This window comes from Coregonus lavaretus (genome assembly GCF_964263955.1).
Source record: "Coregonus lavaretus genome assembly, chromosome: 6".
NCBI classification, from domain to species: domain Eukaryota; kingdom Metazoa; phylum Chordata; class Actinopteri; order Salmoniformes; family Salmonidae; genus Coregonus; species Coregonus lavaretus.
This window is the reverse complement of record NC_139993.1, coordinates 37139292-37162320: the sequence shown is the minus strand read 5'-3', so window position 1 is coordinate 37162320 and position 23029 is coordinate 37139292. Positions and strand designations below refer to the sequence as shown.

General features: G+C 45.5%; 1 protein-coding gene across 5 annotated transcripts in view; it reads right to left on the bottom strand.

Moving 5' to 3' along the window:
- Nucleotides 1–2629: 2629 nt before the first annotated feature.
- Nucleotides 2630–23029, bottom strand: part of LOC311131642 (SHC-transforming protein 2-like) — a 33181-nt gene continuing 12781 nt past the window's right edge. For 3 of the 5 annotated variants that reach the window (XM_084164739.1, XM_084164742.1, XM_084164738.1), the window contains 11 exons: nt 8717–8777; nt 8498–8617; nt 8288–8341; nt 8032–8083; nt 7670–7796; nt 6209–6386; nt 5715–5808; nt 5323–5493; nt 4838–5145; nt 4363–4551; nt 2630–4138 (listed from right to left, as the gene is read on the bottom strand). In XM_084164739.1, coding sequence (XP_084020865.1) covers nt 4399–4551; nt 4838–5145; nt 5323–5493; nt 5715–5808; nt 6209–6386; nt 7670–7796; nt 8032–8083; nt 8288–8341; nt 8498–8617; nt 8717–8777 — 1318 coding nt within the window. In that variant the 3' untranslated portion in view covers nt 2630–4138; nt 4363–4398. The remainder of the gene's footprint in view (nt 4139–4362; nt 4552–4837; nt 5146–5322; nt 5494–5714; nt 5809–6208; nt 6387–7669; nt 7797–8031; nt 8084–8287; nt 8342–8497; nt 8618–8716; nt 8778–23029) is intronic. The other 2 variants (XM_084164740.1, XM_084164741.1) reach the window with 2 other exon arrangements.

Here is a 23029-nt window from a genome sequence, read left to right as displayed (position 1 = left end):
GTGCTTTAAACCAATCAGAAATACTATCAGATCCCCAAATGGGCACATTTATATGCCTACATTTGCGCGCAGGCCAGGTAGTCTATAGGCCTACTTCTATGCATGCGTGTCCTTACTCAACATTGACAGGAGCGCTCCAAACAAAATACAATTACTAAATTGACAGAACTGGTAAATGGAATTAAATAAACCAAAACTTGTTTCTCACAAGTGTAGCTTAGGTTGTGCACTGTGCAAACAATGTGTCCACTCCGACAATGAGAACAGGAAGACTGGAATAATAATATTGAATGCATTAAAATAAATGACCTTAACCTAATTAACAAACATTGTAGATTAGAAATGATAGGAATTAAAGGTAAATGTACTACTGGTGATATATGTAATGGGGAATTGATATACACTAACAATCAAACGCAAACAATGCACACAAGGAAGTTATGAAACAATGAATGTGCACAAATTGGCGGGAGAGAGCGCATTCTGGAAAGAGAAGTGCATTGTGCATCTGGGCGCATGGTCAATCCGATGTCTGCATTGGCCATGCAGCATTTACGGTGATTAGCAGAAGTCAGGGCATTCATACTTTTTGCGCTTCGCGGAGCAGTGCAGAGCTGTTGTCAAGGAAGTGAGTTTGTGTTTATATAGGATGTACCGTCCCCACCTACTGTCAACCAAGCATGTCAATGCGGAGCTATACAGAGCCCTACGCATTGTTAGAACATTTGGGAGGCTGAGGTACTGAGCTCGATTTGGCCTCTGCATGCATCTGAAGGCTTCGCAATTGTGTCACAACCTCCATATAGAGCCTCCGACCACATTTTCGAATCAAGGATAAATTGGTTTTTAGTCAAGGCCTCCACAATGTTTTAGTTCACTGAGATGGGCGCAAATACATACACTGCATTCGGAAAGTATTCAGACCCCTTCCCTTTTTCCACATTCTTCCCTTCCCTTTTTCCACATTTTGTTAAGTTACAGCCTTATTCTAAAATGGATTAAATAAAACATTTTCCTCATCAATCTACACACAATACCCCATAATGATTAAGCGAAAACAGGTTATTAGACATTTTTGCAAATGTATAAAAAATAAAAAACAGAAATACCTTATTTACATAAGTATTCAGACCCTTTGCTATGAGACTCGAAATTGAGATCAGGTGCGTCCTGTTTCCATTGATCATCCTTGAGATGTTTCTACAACTTGATTTGTGTACACCTGTGGTAAATTCAATTGATTGGACATGATTTGGAAAGGCACACACCTGTCTATATAAGGTCCCACAGTTGACAGTGCATGTCAGGGCAAAAACCAAGCCATGAGGTTGAAGGAATTGTCCGTAGAGGTCCAAGACAGGATTGTGTCCAGGCACAGATCTGGGGAAGGGTATCAAAACATTTCTGCAGCATTGAAGGTTCCCAAGAACACAGTGGCCTCCATCATTCTTAAATGGAAGAAGTTTGGAACCACCAAGACTCTTCTTAGTGCTGGCCGCCCGCCCAAACTGAGCAATCGGGGGAGAAGGGCCTTGGTCAGGGAGGTGACCAAGAACCTGATGGTCACTCTGACAGAGCTCCAGAGTTCCTCTGTGGAGATGAGAGAACCTTCCAGAAGGACAACCATCTCTGCAGCACTCCACCAATCAGGCCTTTATGGTAGAGTGGCCAGACCGAAGCCACTCCTCAGTAAACGGCACATGACAGCCCGCTTGGAGTTTGCCAAAAAGCACCTAAAGGACTCTCAGACCATGAGAAACAAGATTCTCTGGTCTGATGAAACCAAGATTGAACTCTTTGGCCTGAATGCCAAGCGTCACGTCTGGAGGAAACCTGGCACCATCCCTACGGTGAAGCATGATGGTGGCAGCATCATGCTGCGAGGATGTTTTTCAGCGGCATAGACTTGGATACTAGTCAGGATCGAGGGAAAGATGAACTGAGCAAAGTACAGAGAGATCCTTGATGAAAACCTGCTCCAGAGCACTCAAGACCTCATACTGGGGCAAAGGTTCATCTTCCAAAAGGACAATGACCCTCAGCTTCGGGACAAGTCTCTGAATGTCCTTGAGTGGCCCAGCCAGAGCCCGGACTTGAACCCGTTTGAACAACTCTGGAGAGACCTGAAAATAGCTGTGCAGCGACGCTCCCCATCCAACCTGACAGAGCTTGAGAGGATCTGCAGAGAAGAATGGGAGAAACTCCCCAAATACAGGTGTGCCAAGTTTTTAGCGTCATACCCAAGAAGACTCAAGGCTGTAATCGCTGCCAAAGGTGCTTTAACAAAGTACTGAGTAAAGGGTCTGAATACTTATGTAAATGTGATATTTCAGTTTTGTATTTTTAATACATTTGCTAACATTTCTAAAAACCTGTTTTTGCTTTGTCATTATGGGGTATTGTGTGTAGATTGATGAGAAAAAGAAAACAAATTGAATCCATCTTAGAATAAGGCTGTAACGTAACAAAATGTGGAAAAAGTCAAGGGGTCTGAATAATTTCCGAATGCACTGTATATATTTGTTACTGCTCGAATAAAACAATCTTGATCGGCCAACAGCCTAACGACCAAACAATCGACCAGTCGAATAATTGGGGTCAGCCCTAAACCATGCACATTTGAATAACCTTAATTTTGATTCATTTTATTGAAAAGAATGCATTTAGTTAAAAGAAGAGTAGATACAAGAAAGTCCTGAGAAAGCAAAGGGGTCATTTTAGAAAAGTTGCATAAAGTATACTAACGTCACAGAAAGCCATGTCCTGTCTCTTTCCCTGTGTCTGGACAGAGACAGAGACACAGCAGAGACCAGGGGATCCCCTATCTACTGATCAAACATGCTGCCATTAACAACACAGGATCCCCCCCCCCCCCCCCATATTCATCAGCAGCTTATAGAATGTTTCACAATAAAAAGGGATGATTTCTTTCAGTCCACTCCATCCATTGACTAAAGTATGGTTTGGCATGGCAAGAAAATGTGTCATTTGTTCTCAGGGCATACATACATACGTACATACAGTACACACTACTGTATTTCTGCTGTGGTAGTACACACTGTACAAGCAATTTGGGAGGAAAGATATGAAACACATGGACAATTAAGGCACTGAACTATTTTACGGGTCTGAGGAGATATTCATTATATATACACTGAGTCATTTATAGCAATGTAGTCTGCCTTCTGAGAGCCCAGGCTCTGACCAGTGTGATAACTTCATACAGTAGGCTTGATAATACACAACTTGGGTAGGTATTCATTGATGAGCTATGACTGTCCGATACAAACACTTTGACAAGTATGTGGTTATAATTGAACAATCACATTGATATTCAGAGTTCTGCCCATGTATTTTGTGTTATGTAGTCTTGTAGATATTGAGGGGACAGAGGGACAGACACATTTTCTAGGTTTGTGTCTGGTTAGTACTCTCTAAAGCATATTTCAATTCATGCAATCAGATATTTAAAGCCTGCAGAATTTGGTCCTGAGATTACATATGAATACATCTCATGAAGTTGCAGGTACTACTGCTGCAGATGAACAGTTTATAAAAGTCAATTAAAGCATCCCAATGTCTCAGGAGCAAAGAACTGCATTCTGATTAAACAATTGAGTGATATTTTTCTGCCAGGATTTTCTTACATATCATATACAATGTTTTTGTCTATGAATGTTCACATTTGTTCCCTGAAAGACACAGGGAACCCAAATCATTATGGGACTGTGATTGACTACAGCAGTTTGAGACTCATTATGAGGTGCAACATCATCATGCACTCAAAAATAATGATTTCCTATGGAACAACTACTGTATGTCACTGTGATGATGTAATCTGACCCTCTATGACCTCTGACCTCGAATTCCATCCTTGTGATTGACTGGGCTGTTACCTCCCAATCCGAGGCGTCCAGGTGTTGCTTAGCTTAATGACTGCATGCTGAGAGTTCAGGTGGAAATGGTGGACAGTTTGTGGGCACTGCGGGAGGAAGCCAAATACTGCAGCCATGCCCCTGGGTCCTGGGCAGAGGGAGTCGCCTGTCCTCCTACCCCAGTGAATGCTCTGATTCTGGGGATATGGATATGGCAGTGAAGATCTTCCTCCCTGGGGATTACATGGAAACACCTCTGACTCCTGGTGAAACAGGCAATATTGGAAAACTTTCAAAGGATATCACTCAAACACATATTAGAGATCTAGACCAGTAGAATACTAAAATCTAGAACATAAACTTTATTAATACATTATCATGTATCAATAAACTGGCCACACTGAAACAAAGGTTATCACAAGGCAGTCATTTTAATCTAGAACTAGGCAGTGCTGAATCACTTTGGGCTGTCATTGCGGTCTCTTACCATTCCAGGGAGTCATCACTTCTGTGGCTGGCTGGGTCACTGTTTCCTACGGACCACCTGTTTGAGGTGCAGCTCGCTCTCGGCCGCCACGATGGGCAGCTCGTTCTTCAGGTGGTAGCTGATCAGGTGACTAATGCTCTCAAACAGCATGTCTTTGGTGCGTACCTGACAGTGACGAGGAGGAGTGGGCTAACAGATGTTAGCAGGTAACCACATATTTAAGGACGCTAACAAGAATGCTTCTGATACCATTGTTTTGTACTCAACAATGCTAATGCTAGGCTGTAGCTAAGTGGCTGACACCATTTCCATAGAAAATGTTTAATCTCTATGGGACAAATCCTAACTTCCACTTAAGTAGAATTTTCACTTAATCATGCATTGATGTCAATAGGTGACTATGTAAAAATGTGACTTATTGACCATCATTTCCACCTTTAATATTGTTAAGTGCCAGTAGGTGATTATCACTCACCACTCCCTCTGGGTCGACCAGTAGCAGGTGTTTGGGCAGACCACAGTGCATGCCCGTCAGGACATACTGGCCTGGGTTGGTGGCACTGTCTCGTACAAGGAAGTCCCCGTCTCGAACCAGCAGTTTCTCAGCATCACGGCGGCTCATACGCCCGTGGTACCAGGCCTCTCGCCGGAGCTGCTCCTCTGTAGGGGCGACTGGGGCACGACGTCGGGGCGGGCTGGGCCACTGGTCCTTCAACACACACACCCCACCGTTACCACCGACACCACCAGCCTTGTGCATCTTTAGAGCATCCTCAAAGGGTCCTGCAGAGAACCAGGAATAGTGAGAACACATGCATGGCACACACCTGTAACATTAATGACATCATCCATACATGCCAACCCTATTTCCCAGATACTCCCTACATCTTGAATAATAAGGGTATCTCTATTGTGTCAGTGGCTGTGTTCAGCGGATGGGTAGCTGTTGGTGAGACTCACTCATGTCAAAGATGTCTTTCATGGGGCTGTCTGGCCCCCTGGCCCCCCTGTGGCCCTCTGCTCCCTGCTCCAATCCCTCCAGCCTCTGGGTGTTCACATATAGGTGCTCCTCATAGTCCCTGCTCCCCGGAGGCTGGCCGTCTGCCTGCTGGTAACCATCTGCTATCAGACCTGTCAATCACAACTCAGTTTACTAATACATAGCTACTTACTTACACATTTCATAAATTGTAGTTATCTGTGGTATTGTATTAGAGACACATAGCCTATAACCATAGACCATTAGTCAATATTCTTACTTAAAAAATAAAGAATCCACAAACATTGTAATAATACCTGCGACTTGCAGTATTGTCACCTGCAGTACCATATCACGCCACGTGGTGTCTCACCTGAGCTGCCATTGTTTTCAGTATCCCAGTGCAGCTCGTAGCACAGCTGACCTGAAGGGTAGGAAGCTGTGTCTCTCCTGGCCGGAGAACCCATCTAAAAGCAGATGCCCCAAACTCACATTAGCATTACTAATAGTAGACATGTACTTCTTTATGACTCTTCAGACCACCTGGTAATAAATAGTTCCTCTCTTGTCTATGTAATACACCATATGTTTGAATCCTCAGTATAGGCTGCAGGGTATGAGCAAGACTTTCCTCTCACCAATTAGCTAACCCAGAGGCCTGGTTTCTATCTCGAGTGATATCAATCTCTTGTAATTATGTAGCAGGCACATCTACAAGACAGTTATTGGGTTCACTGCTACTGTATGCTCACAGTTCTCTCTCTTCTCAGAGACATTATGTGGAAAAACCAGGCAAGGTCATCAGTCATGTGTCCAGAAATACTATATCAAAGGGTTTGGTGGTGAGGCTGGAGGCTGGGGAATCACCTGCGCTGCCTTGCTCTCTGGTTGGCTGTGGACGTGGCCCAGCAAGGCCGTAAAAGGCTTCAGCCTTGAGTCCACCACTCCCCCAAAAGGAGGCACCTTCCCCGGGATGCTGTTGTAGTAGTCGTGCTCCAAGGAGTCCTCGTCATCACCCCACGCCGAGTCTTCTGTCCTGATGTTCCTGAAGTTACATGGTTAGAATATAGGTAATTTAATTCCCAAATGTGACAAGGCAAGGGATCAGATACTTCCTCCACATCTGATAACGTTAAACATGAGGGTTGAATGGTTCTATTGTTGGTAGCAGGAGATACATTTGAAACCAGAGCAGAGCAGGTACAATAGAATTCTCCTGTCTACCTGGTGACACTAAAAACGCTTGTGGTCCGGTGACACAGGGAAATGCACTCCGCTTGAAATAACAGTTTTGATTTCGATGGACTGAAATCTGAGCACAGCATATCACATTTCTAGCAAGTGACAGAGATAAAAATGTTTGAGTTTCATATTGAGTTGAGTGTGTGTCTTTGGAAAATGCAAGTAAACGCTTTAAGTAGCACACCATGCTTGCACTGTACCAATGCATTAAAACCACACAGGATGAATACATTGAGTCTAGGTGTGTGAAGTCTTTGTCTTTCCAGCCACAACCCTATATTTAGTGCAGTGCTTGTGTACACTGACCATGGTGCAGAAGAAGGCCCTCAAAATTGTCAAAGACTCCAGCCACCCTAGTCATAGACTGTTCTCTCTGCTACCGCACGGCAAGCGGTACCGGAGTGCCAAGTCTAGGTCCAAAAGACTTCTCAACAGCTTCTACCCCCAGGCCATAAGACTCTTGAATAGTTAATCATGGCTACCCGGACTATTTGCACTGCCCCCCCACCCCCACCCCCCACCACATATTTTTACGCTGCTGCTACTCTGTTAATTATTTATGCATAGTCACTTTAACTCTACCCACATGTACATATTATTTCAACTACCTCAACTAGACGGGTCCCCCGCACATTGACTCTGCACTGGTACCCCCCTGTATATATAGCCTCCCTACTGTTATTTTATTTTACTTTTGCTATTTTTTTCTCAACACCTTTTTGTTGTTTTATTTTACTTTTTTTTATAAAAAAAGAAATGCACTGTTGGTTAAGGGCTGTAAGTAAGCGTTTCACTGTAATGTCTGCACCTGTTGTATTCGGCGCATGTGGCCAATATAATTTGATTTGATGTGGTTACATGTCGATTGTGATTGTAATATCAAGCCTGTGTGTCATTACACAGTCCATACAGTGGTGTGTGATGGATGAGTGTTGGTTTATTGACTACAGCTAAGTTAGCACATTACAACAACCGTCAATGGTCTGGGCTTTTGGAACAGTTTGTAGTGTGCTAGTCTTGAAACCTGATGGTTGCTGGTTCACTTCCCTCTATCATCCCAGATTCACTGCAGTGGCTCTGTCTCACCTCTCCATGGAGGGGATGGCTTTGGGAGGGCTGTGGAGGTACTGTTTAAACTGCAGTTCGAAGGCCTGCCCGATGGTGCTGATGACATTCTGGGCTAGACCGTCACAACACTCCAGGATATGGCATGCTGAAGAGAACATAGAGAATGTGAGTGCTGCAACGCCACTGTGAATATAACAACTTATATTTTACAGAATAAATAGAAATATCTATATTTTTAAGTTAAACAAGCGTTAGTAAACCATAATGCCAGTAAATCCTAATGTGTTTATTGCCAGGAAGAAACTGCATAGATTTATAATAAACATGTTGTTTCTGTTTATGAAATACAATGAGAAATTGAATATTGTGTAAGGAAATACCTCTCTGATTGACTGGATCTTTGGCCACATAAGCAACATAATCGGGCGTGTCCTGCAACAGAGGGAAAAACCTCAATAAACTCTGATGAATTAGGATATAATTGCATTACAGGCCTTATTGATCGTGAAGTCATGGGATTGGAAAGCGGTCAAAAGCAACCAAGTCAGACCTGCAGTCTGCCAAGCGGCCCATGTCAACAAACAGACAGAGGTAAACAAGGAAAGCACAAAGTGCACTTATGCTGCAAACTCTCACCGTGTCTCCCCCAGAGGCAAAGGAGATGGACTGCATGGGATGGTGTGCTATCACCTGTGAAACAGAAAGAGAGGAATGTGCAGATTTTATATCAGTCGTTCATCACATCAAATAATCTACAAATCAGCTATCTTGTTAGGAAAACAGGATTCTAAAAAGATCGCAATTTATTGTTTGTGTTGCGTTAGTTGAAGAGAGGGGATCTCTAACCTGTCGTGTGGTGGGGATGAGCAAACTGAGGCCCTCTATAGAGATGTTGACAGCGATGCTCATACCAGCGAAGCGCAGGTTACTCTTCCCCATGATGGATTGCAGGGCCTTGTTAATGTTCTATAGGACAGGAGCACAGAGCCTGGGCTTAGCATCACACACACACACTCACACTCACACACAATTTAACTAGTGTTGCATCAACAGATGTTCGCTCACCTTCCTCCTCCAGGCCCCTTTGCCCCCAGGCACAGCTTCACACAGTCTGTTGATGGCCTCCCTGGGTGGGTGGAGAGTGGGAGAGGAGAGGTGAAGGGGTCAGAATGACCACACAGACAGTTCCCCCATAATGAATCCCAAATCTCCCCTAAACCATACCCTTTACAAACAGTAAATCTGAGCATCAGCATGGTAATAGTTCTATCTTGCCCTTTGATAGGCTAGAAGGGCATCTTGCCATATTGGATACACCTAGCCAATCCTTTCAGATCAACTAAAGTGCCTAGAGGATAGGGGCCAGGGGTCAATTTGGAATTCAGCTTCAAGCAGCTACATGGGAAAAGGTTGAAAAGTCTAACTGTAGTCCATCATCATCATCCTATAGACAGCCTACGGGTAAAGTGGTTGCATAAACTATAGAAAGAGCAGGTCAGTGGCCCCTCCCTCAGCCTCAGGCCATGGTCAGAGGTCAGGAGTCACCAATCCATCTCAGTTCAAAGGACACAGGGGTCCCTCAGAGCAGGACAGGATCTCAGTTTACACACAGCTAACAGGAACACTTAATATCATAATCACATTCAGCTGAGTTCACATAAACAAATTCTCCCCAGTAAATTATGTTAGGGTAAGGAACAAACCTATCTCAGCATGATTGAAGGTAACAGTGTAATTTCTTCGTCTGACGATTTATGTGCTCATCAGGCTCTATTTGACTTGCATTCATTTTCCTCTCCGTTGTTTTTCCTGATTCAGAAGCGTGTGGTGTATTACTGCAGTGTATTCTATGTCATTAGGCTGCGCTAACTCCTGTGAGCATGGGGAGCATTGGGGACTTATGGGTGATGATGTCTGATGATGTCCCCTTGTGTGGTAGCAGACATAGCCGGAGCACAGGGTCTGTCAGGGGACAGAGGGGACAGGTGCGGCTGGCTGCCAGAGTCAAGGACCCGGCCCCTATCAATTGACTCGTAAATATTTAAAAAGCAGGAGCGGCCGTCTCCAGTAAAGGACTTCTCAGAGAGACTCAACTCGCGGCCTGGGAGAATAGGAGTGCATGTATAGCACATGGGGATGTCTGAAACGTACTCTTCAGCCTGAAGTGTCCCAACTTGCACCGCCAAATAACTAGCAACTTGCACCAACAAATAGTTAGCTAGTGGCGCGACTAGTAAGATGCTTCAGGAAGGCCGTCACGTGTGCTAGCAAAGCAGAGGTCCTGGGTTCGAGCCTCGGTGTGAGACGAATCAGGAGGAAGTGGTACTCGCTAAGCAAGCAGCGTGACGTCCTTCACACATTCACTACCGTTCAAAAGTTTGGGGTCACTTAGAAATGTCCTTGTTTTCGAAAGAAAATCAATTTTTTGGTCCATTAAAATAACATCAAATTGATCAGAAATACAGTGTAGACATTGTTAATGTTGTAAATGGCTATTGTAGCTGGAAACGGCTGATTTTTTTATGGAATATCTACATAGGCGTACAGAGGCCCATTATCAGCAACCATCAGTCCTGTGTTCCAATGGCACGTTGTGTTTGCTAATCCAAGTTTATCATTTTAAAAGGCTAATTTAGAAAACCCTTTTGCAATTATGTTAGCACAGCTGAAAACTGTTGTGCTGATTAAAGAAGCAATAAAACTGGCCTTCTTGAGACGAGTTGAGTATCTGGAGCATCAGCAATTGTGGGTTCGATTACAGGCTCAAAATGGCCAGAAACAAAGAACTTTCTTCTGAAAGTCGTCAGTCTATTCTTGTTCTGAGAAATGAAGGCTATTCCGTGCGAGAAATTGCCAAGAAACTGAAGATCTCGTACAACGCTGTGTACTACTCCCTTCACAGAACAGCGCAAACTGGCTCTAACCAGAATAGAAAGAGGAGTGGGAGGCCCCGGTGCACAACGGAGCAAATTGCAAAAAGGTTTTCTAATGATCAATTAGCCTTTTAAAATGCTAAACTTGGATTAGCAAACACAATGTGCCATTGGAACACAGGACTAATGGTTGCTGATAATGGGCCTCTGTACGCCTATGTAGATATTCCATTAAAAATCAGCCGTTTCCAGCTACAATAGCCATTTACAACATTAACAATGTCTACAATGTATCTCTGATCAATTTGGTGTGTTTCTTTGCAGTATCTCTCCTGGCCAAGTACAGTCCCATCCCACATGAAAAAACACTACTACAGTACTTACTAAAGAATTACAGTGCATTCAGAAAGTTTTGAGACCCCTTGACTTTTTCCACATTTTGTTACGTTAGAGCCTTATTCTAAAATTGATTAAATTGTATTTTTTTCTCATCAATCTAAACACAATACCCCATAATGTAAAAACAGTAAAAATGTAAATTAAACTGAAATATCACATTTACGTAAGTATTCAGACCCTTTACTCAGTACTTTGTTGTGGTCCTCTGTAGCTCAGCTGGTAGAGCACGGCGCTTGTAACGCCAAGGTAGTGGGTTCGATCCCCGGGACCACCCATACACAAAAATGTATGCACGCATGACTGTAAGTCGCTTTGGATAAAAGCGTCTGCTAAATGGCATATTATTTTATTTATTTATTATTAAGCACCTTTGGCAGCGATTACTGCCTTGAGTCTTCTTGGGTATGACGCTACAAGCTTGGCACACCTGTATTTGGGGAGTTTCTCCCATTCTTCTCTGCAGATCCTCTCAAACTCTGTCAGGTTGGATGGGGAGCGTCGCTGCAAGCTATTTTCAGGTCTCTTCAGAGATGTTCAATTGGGTTCATGTCCGGACTCTGGCTAGGCCACTCAAGGACATTCAGAGACTTGTCCCGAAGCCACTTCTGCGTTGTCTTGGTTGGGTGCTTAGGGTTATTATCCTGTTGGAAGGTGAACCTTCTCCCCAATCTGAGGTCCTGGGCGCTCTGGAGCAGGTTTTTATCAAGGATCTCTCTGTACTTTGCGCTGTTCATCTTTCCCTTGATCCTGACTAGTCTCCCAGTCCCTGCCGCTGAAAAACATCCCCACAGCATGATGCTGCCACCACCATGCTTCACCGTAGGGATGGTGCCAGGTTTCCTCCAGACGTGACACTTGGCATTCAGGCCAAAGAGTTCAATCTTGATTTCATCAGACCAGAGAATCTTGTTTTTCATGGTCTGAAAGTCCTTTAGGTGCCTTTTGGCAAACTCCAAGCGGGCTGTCATGTGCCTTTTACTGAGGAGTGGCTTCCATCTGGCCACTCTACCATAAAGGCCTGATTGGTGGAGTGCTGCAGAGATGGTTGTCCTTTTGGAAGGTTCTCCCATCTCCACAGAGGAACTCTGGAGCTCTGTCAGAATTACCATCGGGTTCTTGGTCACCTCCCTGACCAAGGCCCTTCTCCCCCGATTGCTCAGTTTGGGTGGGCAGCCAGCTCTAAGAAGAGTCTTGGTGGTTCCAAACTTCTTCCATTTAAGAATGATGGAGGCCACTGTGTTCTTGGGGACCTTCAATGCTGCAGACATTTTTTGGTACCCTTCCCCAGATCTGTGCCTCGACACAATCCTGTCTCGGACCTCTACGGACAATTCCTTCGACCTCATGGCTTGGTTTTTGCTCTGACATGCACTGTCAACTGTGGGACCTTACATAGACAGGTGTGTGCCTTTCCAAATCATGTCCAATCAATTTAATTTACCACAGGTGGACTCCAATCAAGTTGTAGAAACATCTCAAGGATGATCAAGGGAAACAGGATGCACCTGAGCTCAATTTCGAATCTCATAGCAAAGGGTCTGAATACTTATGTAAATACATTTACACAAATTTCTAAAAACCTGTTTTCACTTTATCATCATGGGGTATTGTGTGTAGATTGATGAGGATAAAAAAAAACTATTTTAGAATAAGGCTGTAACGTAACAAAATGTGGAAAAAGTCAAGAGGTCTGAATACTTTCCGAATACACTGTATATAGTAAACAGTAGTATACTGTAGAATACTATACTACACACTGTAGTATCCCTCAATAATTTGTAGTAATGACTTACTATAGAATGTTGTAGTATACTGTAGAATACTATAGTAAACACTACATTATTATCAGCAACAACAACAAAATTTAGTAAATAGTACAGTAATGTCCGCAAATATTATTTTCATTTGCATATAACCCTGCCCATTGTGCCACCCATAAGTGAGAAACCTACATGCCAAGTATAGACCATATGTGTTACCTACAAGTTATACAAAAAAGTCCAGAAACTATCCATTCAGACCCAAGTCCTACAGGTTATGGAAAATGTGCTCTTTTACTATTTCTACAGTAGGTTTCCTGAAGGAGAAATCCTCCACTTCTACGTCAATAATCAAACAAAAACACAATAGTAAATACTACAGCAATGTCTTAAAAATACTACAGTAAATACTACAGCATACTACAGTCCGCAAAAACACTACAGTAAATACTACAGTATACTACAATCTGCAAAAACACTACATTAATTACTATAGTATATACTACGGTTTTCATTTACTACAGTATTTATACTATAGTTAACTGTAAATACTACAGTCTTTGCGGACTTAACAGGAAGAAACACTACAGTGAACACTATACAGTCATGGTCAAAAGTTTTGAGAATGACACAAATATTAATTTTCACAAAGTCTGCTGCCTCAGTTTTTATAATATAATATATAATATGCCATTTAGCAGACGCTTTTATCCAAAGCGACTTACAGTCATGCGTGCATACATTTTTGTGTATGGGTGGTCCCGGGGATCGAACCCACTACCTTGGCGTTACAAGCGCCGTGCTCTACCAGCTGAGCTACAGAGGACAATTTGCATATACTCCAGAATGTTATGAATAGTGATCAGATGTATTGCAATTAATTGCAAAGTCCCTCTTTGCCATGAAAATGAACTTAATCCCCAAAAAACATTTCCACCGCTGTGATGCGTGTGATAGAAGGAGTCAGGCGCAGGAGAGTAATACGCATCCAAAAGAGTTTATTCCGTCGATAAACAGTTGTGCAAGCATGTGACAACAAAACTCAGGCACAGAGGAAATATCTACCCTGGCAACAACAAGGTAAGGGTAGCTCAACCGAGCTACACACAGCTCACTACAAACAATCACCCACACAGACAAGGAAGCAGAGGGAACACTTATACAATGACTAATTGGGGATAAGGACCAGGTGTGTGTGATTAGTTAGACAAGACATGTGGAGTGATGATAAATGGATCGGCAGCAGCTAGTAAGCAGGTGACGACGAACGCCGAAACCTGCCCGAACAACGAGGGGAGGCAGCCTTGGCGGAAGTCGTGACAGTACCCCCCCCCCCCACCTTGACGCGCGGCCCCGGCCAGGAGGACGCGGAGCAGGGCGAGCCGGATGGCGACGGTGGAAATCCCGTAACATGGAGGGATCGAGGATATCCCTTACCGGGACCCAGCACCGTTCCTCCGGACCGTACCCCTCCCACTCCACAAGGTACTGAAGGCCCCCCACCCGATGCCTCGAATCCAGGATGGAACGGACCGAGTACGCCGGGGCCCCCTCGATGTCCAGAGGAGGTGGAAGGACCTCCCGCACCTCAGACTCCTGGAGCGGCCAGCTACCACCGGCCTGAGGAGAGACACATGAAACGAGGGGTTAATACGGTAATCAGGGGGAAGTAATAACCTATATGTGACCTCGTTGACTCTCCTCAGGACTTTGAACGGCCCCACAAACCGCGGGCTCAGCTTCCGGCAGGGCAGGCGGAGGGGCAGATTCTGGGTCGAGAGCCAGACCCGATCCCCCAGTACAAAGATGGGGGCCTCACTGCGGTGGCGGTCAGCATTGGAGGTGAACATAGGCAACATCCAATGTCTCCTCCGCGCGTCGAAACCAGTCATCCACCGCAGGAGCCTCGGTCTGGCTCTGGTGCCACGGTGACAGAACCGGTTGGTAACCTAGAACAAACTGGAAAAGCGTTAGGTTAGTGGAGGAGTGGCAGAGAGAGGTCTGGGCATATTCTGCCCATGGCAAGAACACCGACCACTCCCCCGGCCGGTCCTGGCAGTAGGACCGCAGGAACCTACCCACGTCCTGATTTACCCGTTCCACCTGCCCATTACTCTCAGGGTGGAACCCAGAGGTCAGGCTGACCGAGACCCCCAGATGTTCCATGAACGCCTTCCAGACCTTGGACGTAAACTGGGGACCTCTGGTACCCCGTAGTGCCGGAAGACATGAGTAAACAGGGCCTCCGCAGTCTGCAGGGCCGTGGGGAGACCAGGTAGAGGAAGGAGGCGGCAGGACTTTGAGAAGCGGTCCACAACGACCAGGATGGTTGTATTACCTTGGGAGAGGGGAAGATCAGTTAGAAAATCAATGCAAAGGTGAGACCATGGTCGTTGTGGAACTGGTAATGGTTGTAGCTTACCCGCTGGGAGGTGCCTAGGTGCCTTACTCTGGGCGCACACCGAGCAGGAGGAGACGTACACCCTCACGTCCTTAGCCAAGATAGGGCACCAGTACTTTCCACCTAGGCAGCGCACTGTACGACCGATACCTGGGTCACCAGAGGAGGGTGACGTGTGTGCCCAGAAGATCAGACGATCACGGATAAGAGCAGGCACGTACTGCAGCCCAGCTGGACACTGCGGTGGAGATGGATTTGTGCGTAATGCCTGCTCTATATATACGCGTCCATTGCCCATACTACCGGCGCCACAATGCATGAGGCCGGGAGTATGGGGCTGTTGTCTCTGGGCCTCTCCTCTGTGTCATACAGCTGGGACAGTGCGTCTGCCTTTACGTTCTTCGTGTCCGGAATGTATGACAATGTAAAATCAAACCGGGTGAAGAATAGGGCCCACCTGGCCTGGCGAGGATTCAGCCTCCTCACTGCCCGGATGTACTCCAGGTTACGGTGGTCCGTCCAGACGAGGAAAGGGTGTTTCGCCCCTTCGAGTCAATGCCTCCACACGGTCAAAGCTCGGACAACAGCCAACAGCTCCCAATCACCAACGTCGTAGTTCTGCTCAGCCGGGCTGAGCTTCTTCGAGAAGAAGGCACAGGGGCGGAGCTTGGGTGGCGTGCCCGAGCGTTGGGATAGGACAGCGCCCATCCCTACCTTGGACACATCCACCTCCACTACAAACGGTAGTGATGGATCGGGGTGGGCTAGTACCGGAGCTGAGGTGAACAGACCCCGCAGTCTCCTGAAGGCCAGATCCGCCTCAGCAGACCAGCGGAGCCGGGACGGCCCACCCTTCAACAGGGTTGTGATGGGAGCTGCGACCTTGCCAAAGCCCCGGATAAACCTTCGATAGTAGTTGGCAAAGCCAAGGAATCGCTGCACCTCCTTAACCGTGGTTGGAGTCAGCCAATTACGCACGGCTGAAATGCGATCTCCCTCTATCTCCACCCCTGAGGTGGAAATGCGGTATCCAAGGAAGGAGATGGACTGCTGGAAAAACATACACTTCTCTGCCTTAGCATAAAGGTCATTCTCCAACAGTCGGGCCAGCACCTTGTGAACCAGGGACACATGCTCAGTGCGAGTGGCGGAATACACCAGGATGTCATCGATGTAGACCACTACACCGCGACCAAGCATGTCCCGAAACACCTCGTTCACAAAGGACTGGAAAACTGAGGGAGCATTCATCAAACAATAGGGCATCACCAGGTATTCATAATGCCTGTGGTTGTGCTGAATGCTGTCTTCCACTCATCTCCCTCTTGGATACGCACCAGGTTGTACGCACTCCTGAGATCCAATTTGGTGAAGAAGCGCGCCCCATGCATCGATTCGACCACTGAAGGAAGGAGGGGGAGAGGATAACTAAATCTGATTGTCTCCCTGTTCAGTGGTCGATAATCAATGCACGGGCACAGACCTCCGTCCTTCTTCTTCACAAAGAAGAAACTCGAGGAGGCGGGTGAAGTGGAGGGACGTATATACCCCTGACGCAGGGACTTGGTGACATATGTCTCCATAGCTACCGTTTCCGCCTGTGACAGGGGGTATATATGACTCCTGGGAGGTACAGCGTCTACCCTGAGGTTTATCGCGCAATCCCCCGCCCGGTGAGGTGGTAACTTAGTCGCCTGCATTTTAGAGAACGCTTGCGCTAGATCACGGTATTCGGGGGGAATGCGCACGGTGGAGGTACTATCTGGACTTTACACTGTGGTTGCACCAACGGAAACATCTAGACACCTACCCTAACACTCACGCGACCACCCCATGAGAGCCCTCTGCGACCATGAGATGGTGGGGTTGTGGAGTGCTAACCAAGGGATACCTAATACCACAGGGAAATCAGGAGATTCAATAATCGAAAAAATCACCTGCTCAAAATGATTCTCCTGGGTGATCATGGTGACTGGTATAGTGACTTCCGTAACAAATCCAGACCCTAATGGTCGACTATCGAGTGCTCTGAGGGGACGTGGAATGGAGAGGGGAACCAATGAAATGCCTTGACGGCGTGCGAATGCCCTATCCATAAAGTTCCCAGCTGCGCCAGAATCGACTAGTGCCTTACACTGGGGAACTACCATGTGATCGGGAAAGTGGATAGGTAGGGTACAGTGCGCAACAGAGGGCTCTGAACCAGTGTGGGTGTTCGATACCTGGGGTGATGCGTGAGTGCCCTGTCTGCCGCCTCCAGGCCCAAAAAAACGTTGACTACGACGTGTGGTGGATTGTCCCTTCGTGCCACCAGAGTGGCACTGTCGCTGTCCTCCTCCGCTCTCTCGGCAGGCGTCTCCACCCAGCTCCATCGGCTCGAGGTCCGAGTCTTCCGGGGTGGAAACGGGCAGACCCCTACCGGGACGTCCTCTGGCTGCCAGCAGGTTGTCCAACCGAATGGCCATGTCCACCAGTTTTTTGAAGGACAACATGGTGTCCCGGCAGGCTAGCTCCCGTCGGACGTCCTCCAGCAGATGGCACCGGAAATGGTCGATCAGGGACCGCTCGTTCCACCCCTGGACCCCGCTGCCAGCGTCCGGAACTCCAACGCGAAGTCCTGCACGGTCCTCGTCATCTGCCTCAGGTGGACCAGTCGCTCACCCGCCTCGAATACCGCCCGAAAGAGGCGAGCGAACTCCCTGTAGTCCTCCAACGCGGCTCCTCCTTCGTTCCACACCGCGTTGGCCCACTCCAGGGCTTTCCCACAGAAGCAGGAAACGAGGACGGACACCTTCTCTAGCTCCAATGGTACCGGCCTGATGCTGGCGAAGTAAAGCTCCAATTGGAGGAGGAATCCCTGGCACAGCGTCGCTGTCCCCTCAAACGCTCGTGGTCGGGATATCTGGATCCCTCCTGGTGCTGGGGTGTAGGTGGCTGGATCCGGTTGGCCAGCTGGTCTCGACAGATCGGGTCTGCTCCTCTCCAGGCGTTGGACGACCTGAAGAACCCGATCCATCGCTTCCCCCAAACTGGCCAGCATCGTGAGTGCTCCTGGACCCGTGCCACGACTCCAGGCATGCACTCTTCTCCCGTTGACACCATAGCGGGTGGGTGATTCTGTGATGCGTGTGATAGAAGGAGTCAGGCGCAGAAGAGTAATACGCATCCAAAGAGTTTATTCCGTCGATAAACAGTTGCGCAAGCATGCGACAACAAAACTCAGGCACAGGGGAAATATCTACCCTGGCAACAACAAGGTAAGGGTAGCTCAACCGAGCTACACACAGCTCTACAAACAATCACCCACACAGACAAGGAAGCAGAGGGAACACTTATACAATTACTAATTGGAGATAAGGACCAGGTGTGTGTGATTAATTAGACAAGACAAGTGGAGTGATGATAAATGGATCGGCAGCAACTAGTAAGCCAGTGACGACGAACACCGAAACCTGCCTGAACAAGGAGGGAAGGCACCCTCGGCGAAAGTCGTGACAACTGCATTTCAGCCCTGCCACAAAAGGACCAGCTGACATCATGTCAGTGATTCTCTTGTTAACACAGGTGAGAGTGTTGACGAGGACAAGGCTGGAGATCACTCTGTCATGCTGATTGAGTTAGAATAACAGACTGGAAGCTTTAAAAGGAGGGTAGTGCTTGAAATCATTGTTCTTACTCTGTTAACCATGGTTACCTGCAAGGAAACACGTGCCGTCATCATTGCTTTGCACAAAAAGGGCTTCACAGGCAAGGATATTGCTGCTAGTAAGATTGCACCTAAATCAACCATTTATCGGATCATCAAGAACTTCAAGGAGAGAGGTTCAATTGTTGTGAAGAAGGCTTGAGGGCGCCCAAGAAAGTCCAGCAAGCACCAGGACTGTCTCCTAAAGTTGATTCAGCTGCGGGATTGGGGCACCACCAGTGCAGAGCTTGCTCAGGAATGGCAGCAGGCAGGTGTGAGTGCATCTGCACACACAGTAAGGCAAATACTTTTGGAGGATGGCCTGGTGTCAAGAAGGTCAGCGAGGAAGCCTCTTCTCTCCAGGAAAAACATCAGGGACAGACTGATATTCTGAAAAAGGTACAGGGATTGGACTGCTGACGACTGGGGTAAAGTCATTTTCTCTGATGAATCCCCTTTCCGATTGTTTGGGGCATCTGGAAAAAAGCTTGTTTGGAGAAGACAAGGTGAGCGCTACCATCAGTCCTGTGTCATGCCAACAGTGAAGCATCCTGAGACCATTCATGTGTGGGGTTGCTTCTCAGCCAAGGGAGTGGGCTCACTCACAATTTTGCCTAAGAACACAGCCATGAATAAAGAATGGTACCAACACATCCTCCGAGAGCAACTTCTCCCAACCATCCAAGAACAGTTTGGTGACGAACCCAGAAGTTAATTGACAGCATGCCAAGGCGGATTGCAGAGGTCTTGAAAAAGAAGGGTCAACACTGCAATATTGACTCTTTGCATAAACTTTATGTAATTGTCAATAAAAGCCTTTGACACGTATGGAATGCTTGTAATTATACATCAGTATACCATAGTAACATCTGACAAAAATATCTAAAAACACTGAAGCAGCAAACTTTGTGAAGACCAATACTTGTGTCATTCTCAAAACTTTTGACCACGACTGTAGTATTCATACCATAGTATAATATAGTATTTTTTAATGTGGGATTGTAGCATATTGGCCCAAAACCATCACACTTTGACACCTGTCAAAGAGGACCTCCAGACTCATGCTGGACCGACTGATAATCAGTGTTTTCCAGTCAGTCTTTGAATATGTGTCATGGGAAATGTCAGGCGCTTTCTTAATCTGCCAATAACAAGTGACTCCAGAAAAGACACAACAGGAAAAAACAAATAGAAGTGGAACAGTAAAAACTAAACGAAATGTAATTAAATTAAATAAATTAATCCGGAATCCACGGTTAGATGGAGACATTCCATCCCCAAGCTCTTCTTCAACATCCTTAAACAATAACGGTATAGTGTAAACAGATGTCATTCTGAAAGCAATGACAATTGAGCTTCTTATTATGCTACTAAGTTATTCAAACAGAGCATTGGTAAGTTCATTATATCACAGATCTTGCCTTAACACTGTCATAAATACATCCATCTTCAATCTCTGCTCTTCTCCATCTTCCTTCATTCTTCCTTGTTGTCTCCTACCGACATATTCCAGCAGGCAGGCAGGGGAGTGTCCATGTGGCCCACTGCAGCTCAGCTCTCAACAGTCATTAGCGAACATCATCAATAATAGATCTCTCCATCACTCCATCTCTGCCTCTCTCCTGCACTTAAACCCTGTGTGTGTGGGGGGCTCAGATTACTGGCAATCGATCATGGAGGAGAGAAAGATCTGTCTGGTGTTCAAGATTACACACAATGTAGCACCCCCACCTCTGAGGGTCTTTTTTAACCTCTGCTCAGACCAAAATAGCAGGGTCACAAGCAAGCAAGGTTATTAAAGTAAACAAAAACTGAAATGAAAATGAAAACTAATCATCAAAAAACAATTTAGTAAACTGAAATAAAATAATTAACAAACCCATTTGAAACACTAAAACTATACTGAAACTATTATCTTTGACTCCAAAACTAACTCAAATCAAATAAAACCATCATGAATTATGTTCAGTTGTAGTTTTTTTGGGGGGGGGAGCAGAAATTGAATGGGGTTTTTAAGTTTTTTTTATGGGGTTTTCAAACTTCTGAATCTGGCGGGTCACATTGACATTGACTTTCTAATTTAAAGGTAGACAGCAAGATGACGTTGCCACGAGCAGCACCGCAGATATTGGGCACGTTTGAATGGTAAAGATAAAGCAACCGACTGTAGACGACAGTCGAGGAATGAAGTCGGAGAAGGTTCATCTGCGACAGACGAAAATCCGAAACACTAATGTGGTTTTCCAACAGTAAGGCTCAGATCAACATGGCAGTGTTGCCATTGTTTATAAAATGTTTTCTTTATGATGTTGAAATAAACATGTATCTAACCCTCATATCACACACTCACAAACTGAAATCATAATATAATATTATGTGTGCACACATTGTACAATCAATTAGCGAGACAGAGCCTCAAATATCACATTTATTTGTATATCCACTGTACACATAAATCATGGCAAATTGGTTCCTGTTTCAGTCATGTCTTTGGTCGACTGCAGTCAAAACTTCATGACCTTTGATCACATGATTTTTGTAAAGTTCATGCAATCTACATGTAGGAGCCAGTCAGACAATCTTTATCCCCAGAATGCAACACACTTTGAAAGTGACTTGACAAAAGTGATCCGCTCGAACTCGCCCATTGAGATGAGCACGATGCAAGACTTTGCTCTCACACAGTCAAACAGAGTATCTGCGCATGTGCACGGGTTCTTCACCCTGCTACAACGTGGTAGCTACGGGACCAAAACAGCGGTTCAACGCTCCTGGTTGTTGCGGAAATTGACCCACTACTACTGTTTACTTCGCGCATCTACGTCATCTCGCTACTGTAAGTCTACCTTTAAACCTAACCTATCCTATGACCCTTCACCTTATGCATTTCTGTCCGACAGTGGCAAGAAGTGACATCACCCCCACCAAAAAAAAAAGATATATACAACACATAAATGGCTCCTAGCCTCCCACGCATAGGCTACTTTCTGTCCCCAATACTAAAACAAAAACTGAAACTAAATAATATAAAAACGAAATATAAATGTTTTATAAAACTTAAACAACTAATAAAGTAGATCTGAAAAGTAACTTAAACTAAATGGAATTTTAAATGAAAATCTTAAAACCAATAGAAATAAAAATGCCCATCTTAAGCTTTTCTTTTTATTGGCCAGTCTGAGATATGGCTTTTTCTTTGCAACTCTGCCTAGAAGGTCAGCATCCCGGAGTCGCCTCTTCACTGTTGACGTTGAGACTGGTGTTTTGCGGGTACTATTTAATGAAGCTGCCAGTTGAGGACCTGTGAGGCGTCTGTTTCTCAAACTAGAAACTCTAATGTATTTGTCCTCTTGGTCAGTTGTGCACCGGGGCCTCCCACTCCTCTTTCTATTCTGGTTAGAGCCAGTTTGCGCTGTTCTGTGAAGGGAGTAGTACACATCGTTGTACGAGATCTTCAGTTTCTTGGCAATGTCTCGCATGGAATAGCCTTCATTTCTCAGAACAAGAATAGACTGACGAGTTTCAGAAGAAAGTTATTTGTTTCTGGCCATTTTGAGCCTGTAATCGAACCCACAATTGCTGATGCTCCAGATACTCAACTCGTCTCAAGAATGCCAGTTTTATTGCTTCTTTAATCAGCACAACAGTTTTCAGCTGTGCTAACATAATTGCAAAAGGGTTTTCTAAATTAGCCTTTTAAAATGATAAACTTGGATTAGCAAACACAATGTGCCATTGGAACACAGGACTGATGGTTGCTGATAATGGGCCTCTGTACGCCTATGTAGATATTCCATAAAAAAAATCAGCCGTTTCCAGCTACAATAGCCATTTACAACATTAACAATGTCTACACTGTATGTCTGATCAATTTGATGTTATTTTAATGGACCAAAAAATTGCTTTTCTTTCGAAAACAAGGACATTTCTAAGTGACCCCAAACTTTTGAACGGTAGTGTATGTATGTTGTCCTTTTGTATATAACATTTTCATGTTTATATGTTCACGTGCCCGGGGACCGCAGATTTAAATTAGCTGTAAAATAATATCTGGTGCAACGCATCACTTCTCACTTCTGAGATGTATGTTTTTGTTGTACATTGTCCCTGTCCAAATAAACTTGATAAAAAAAATAAAAAAATAAAAAAGAGCGCTTGCACTGCTCCAACTCAGGCAAGGAGCCCTGCCTGGCCACCTTCATAGCACCAGCATCACATGTGTACACGTACACAGACACACATACATACAGTGGGGAGAAC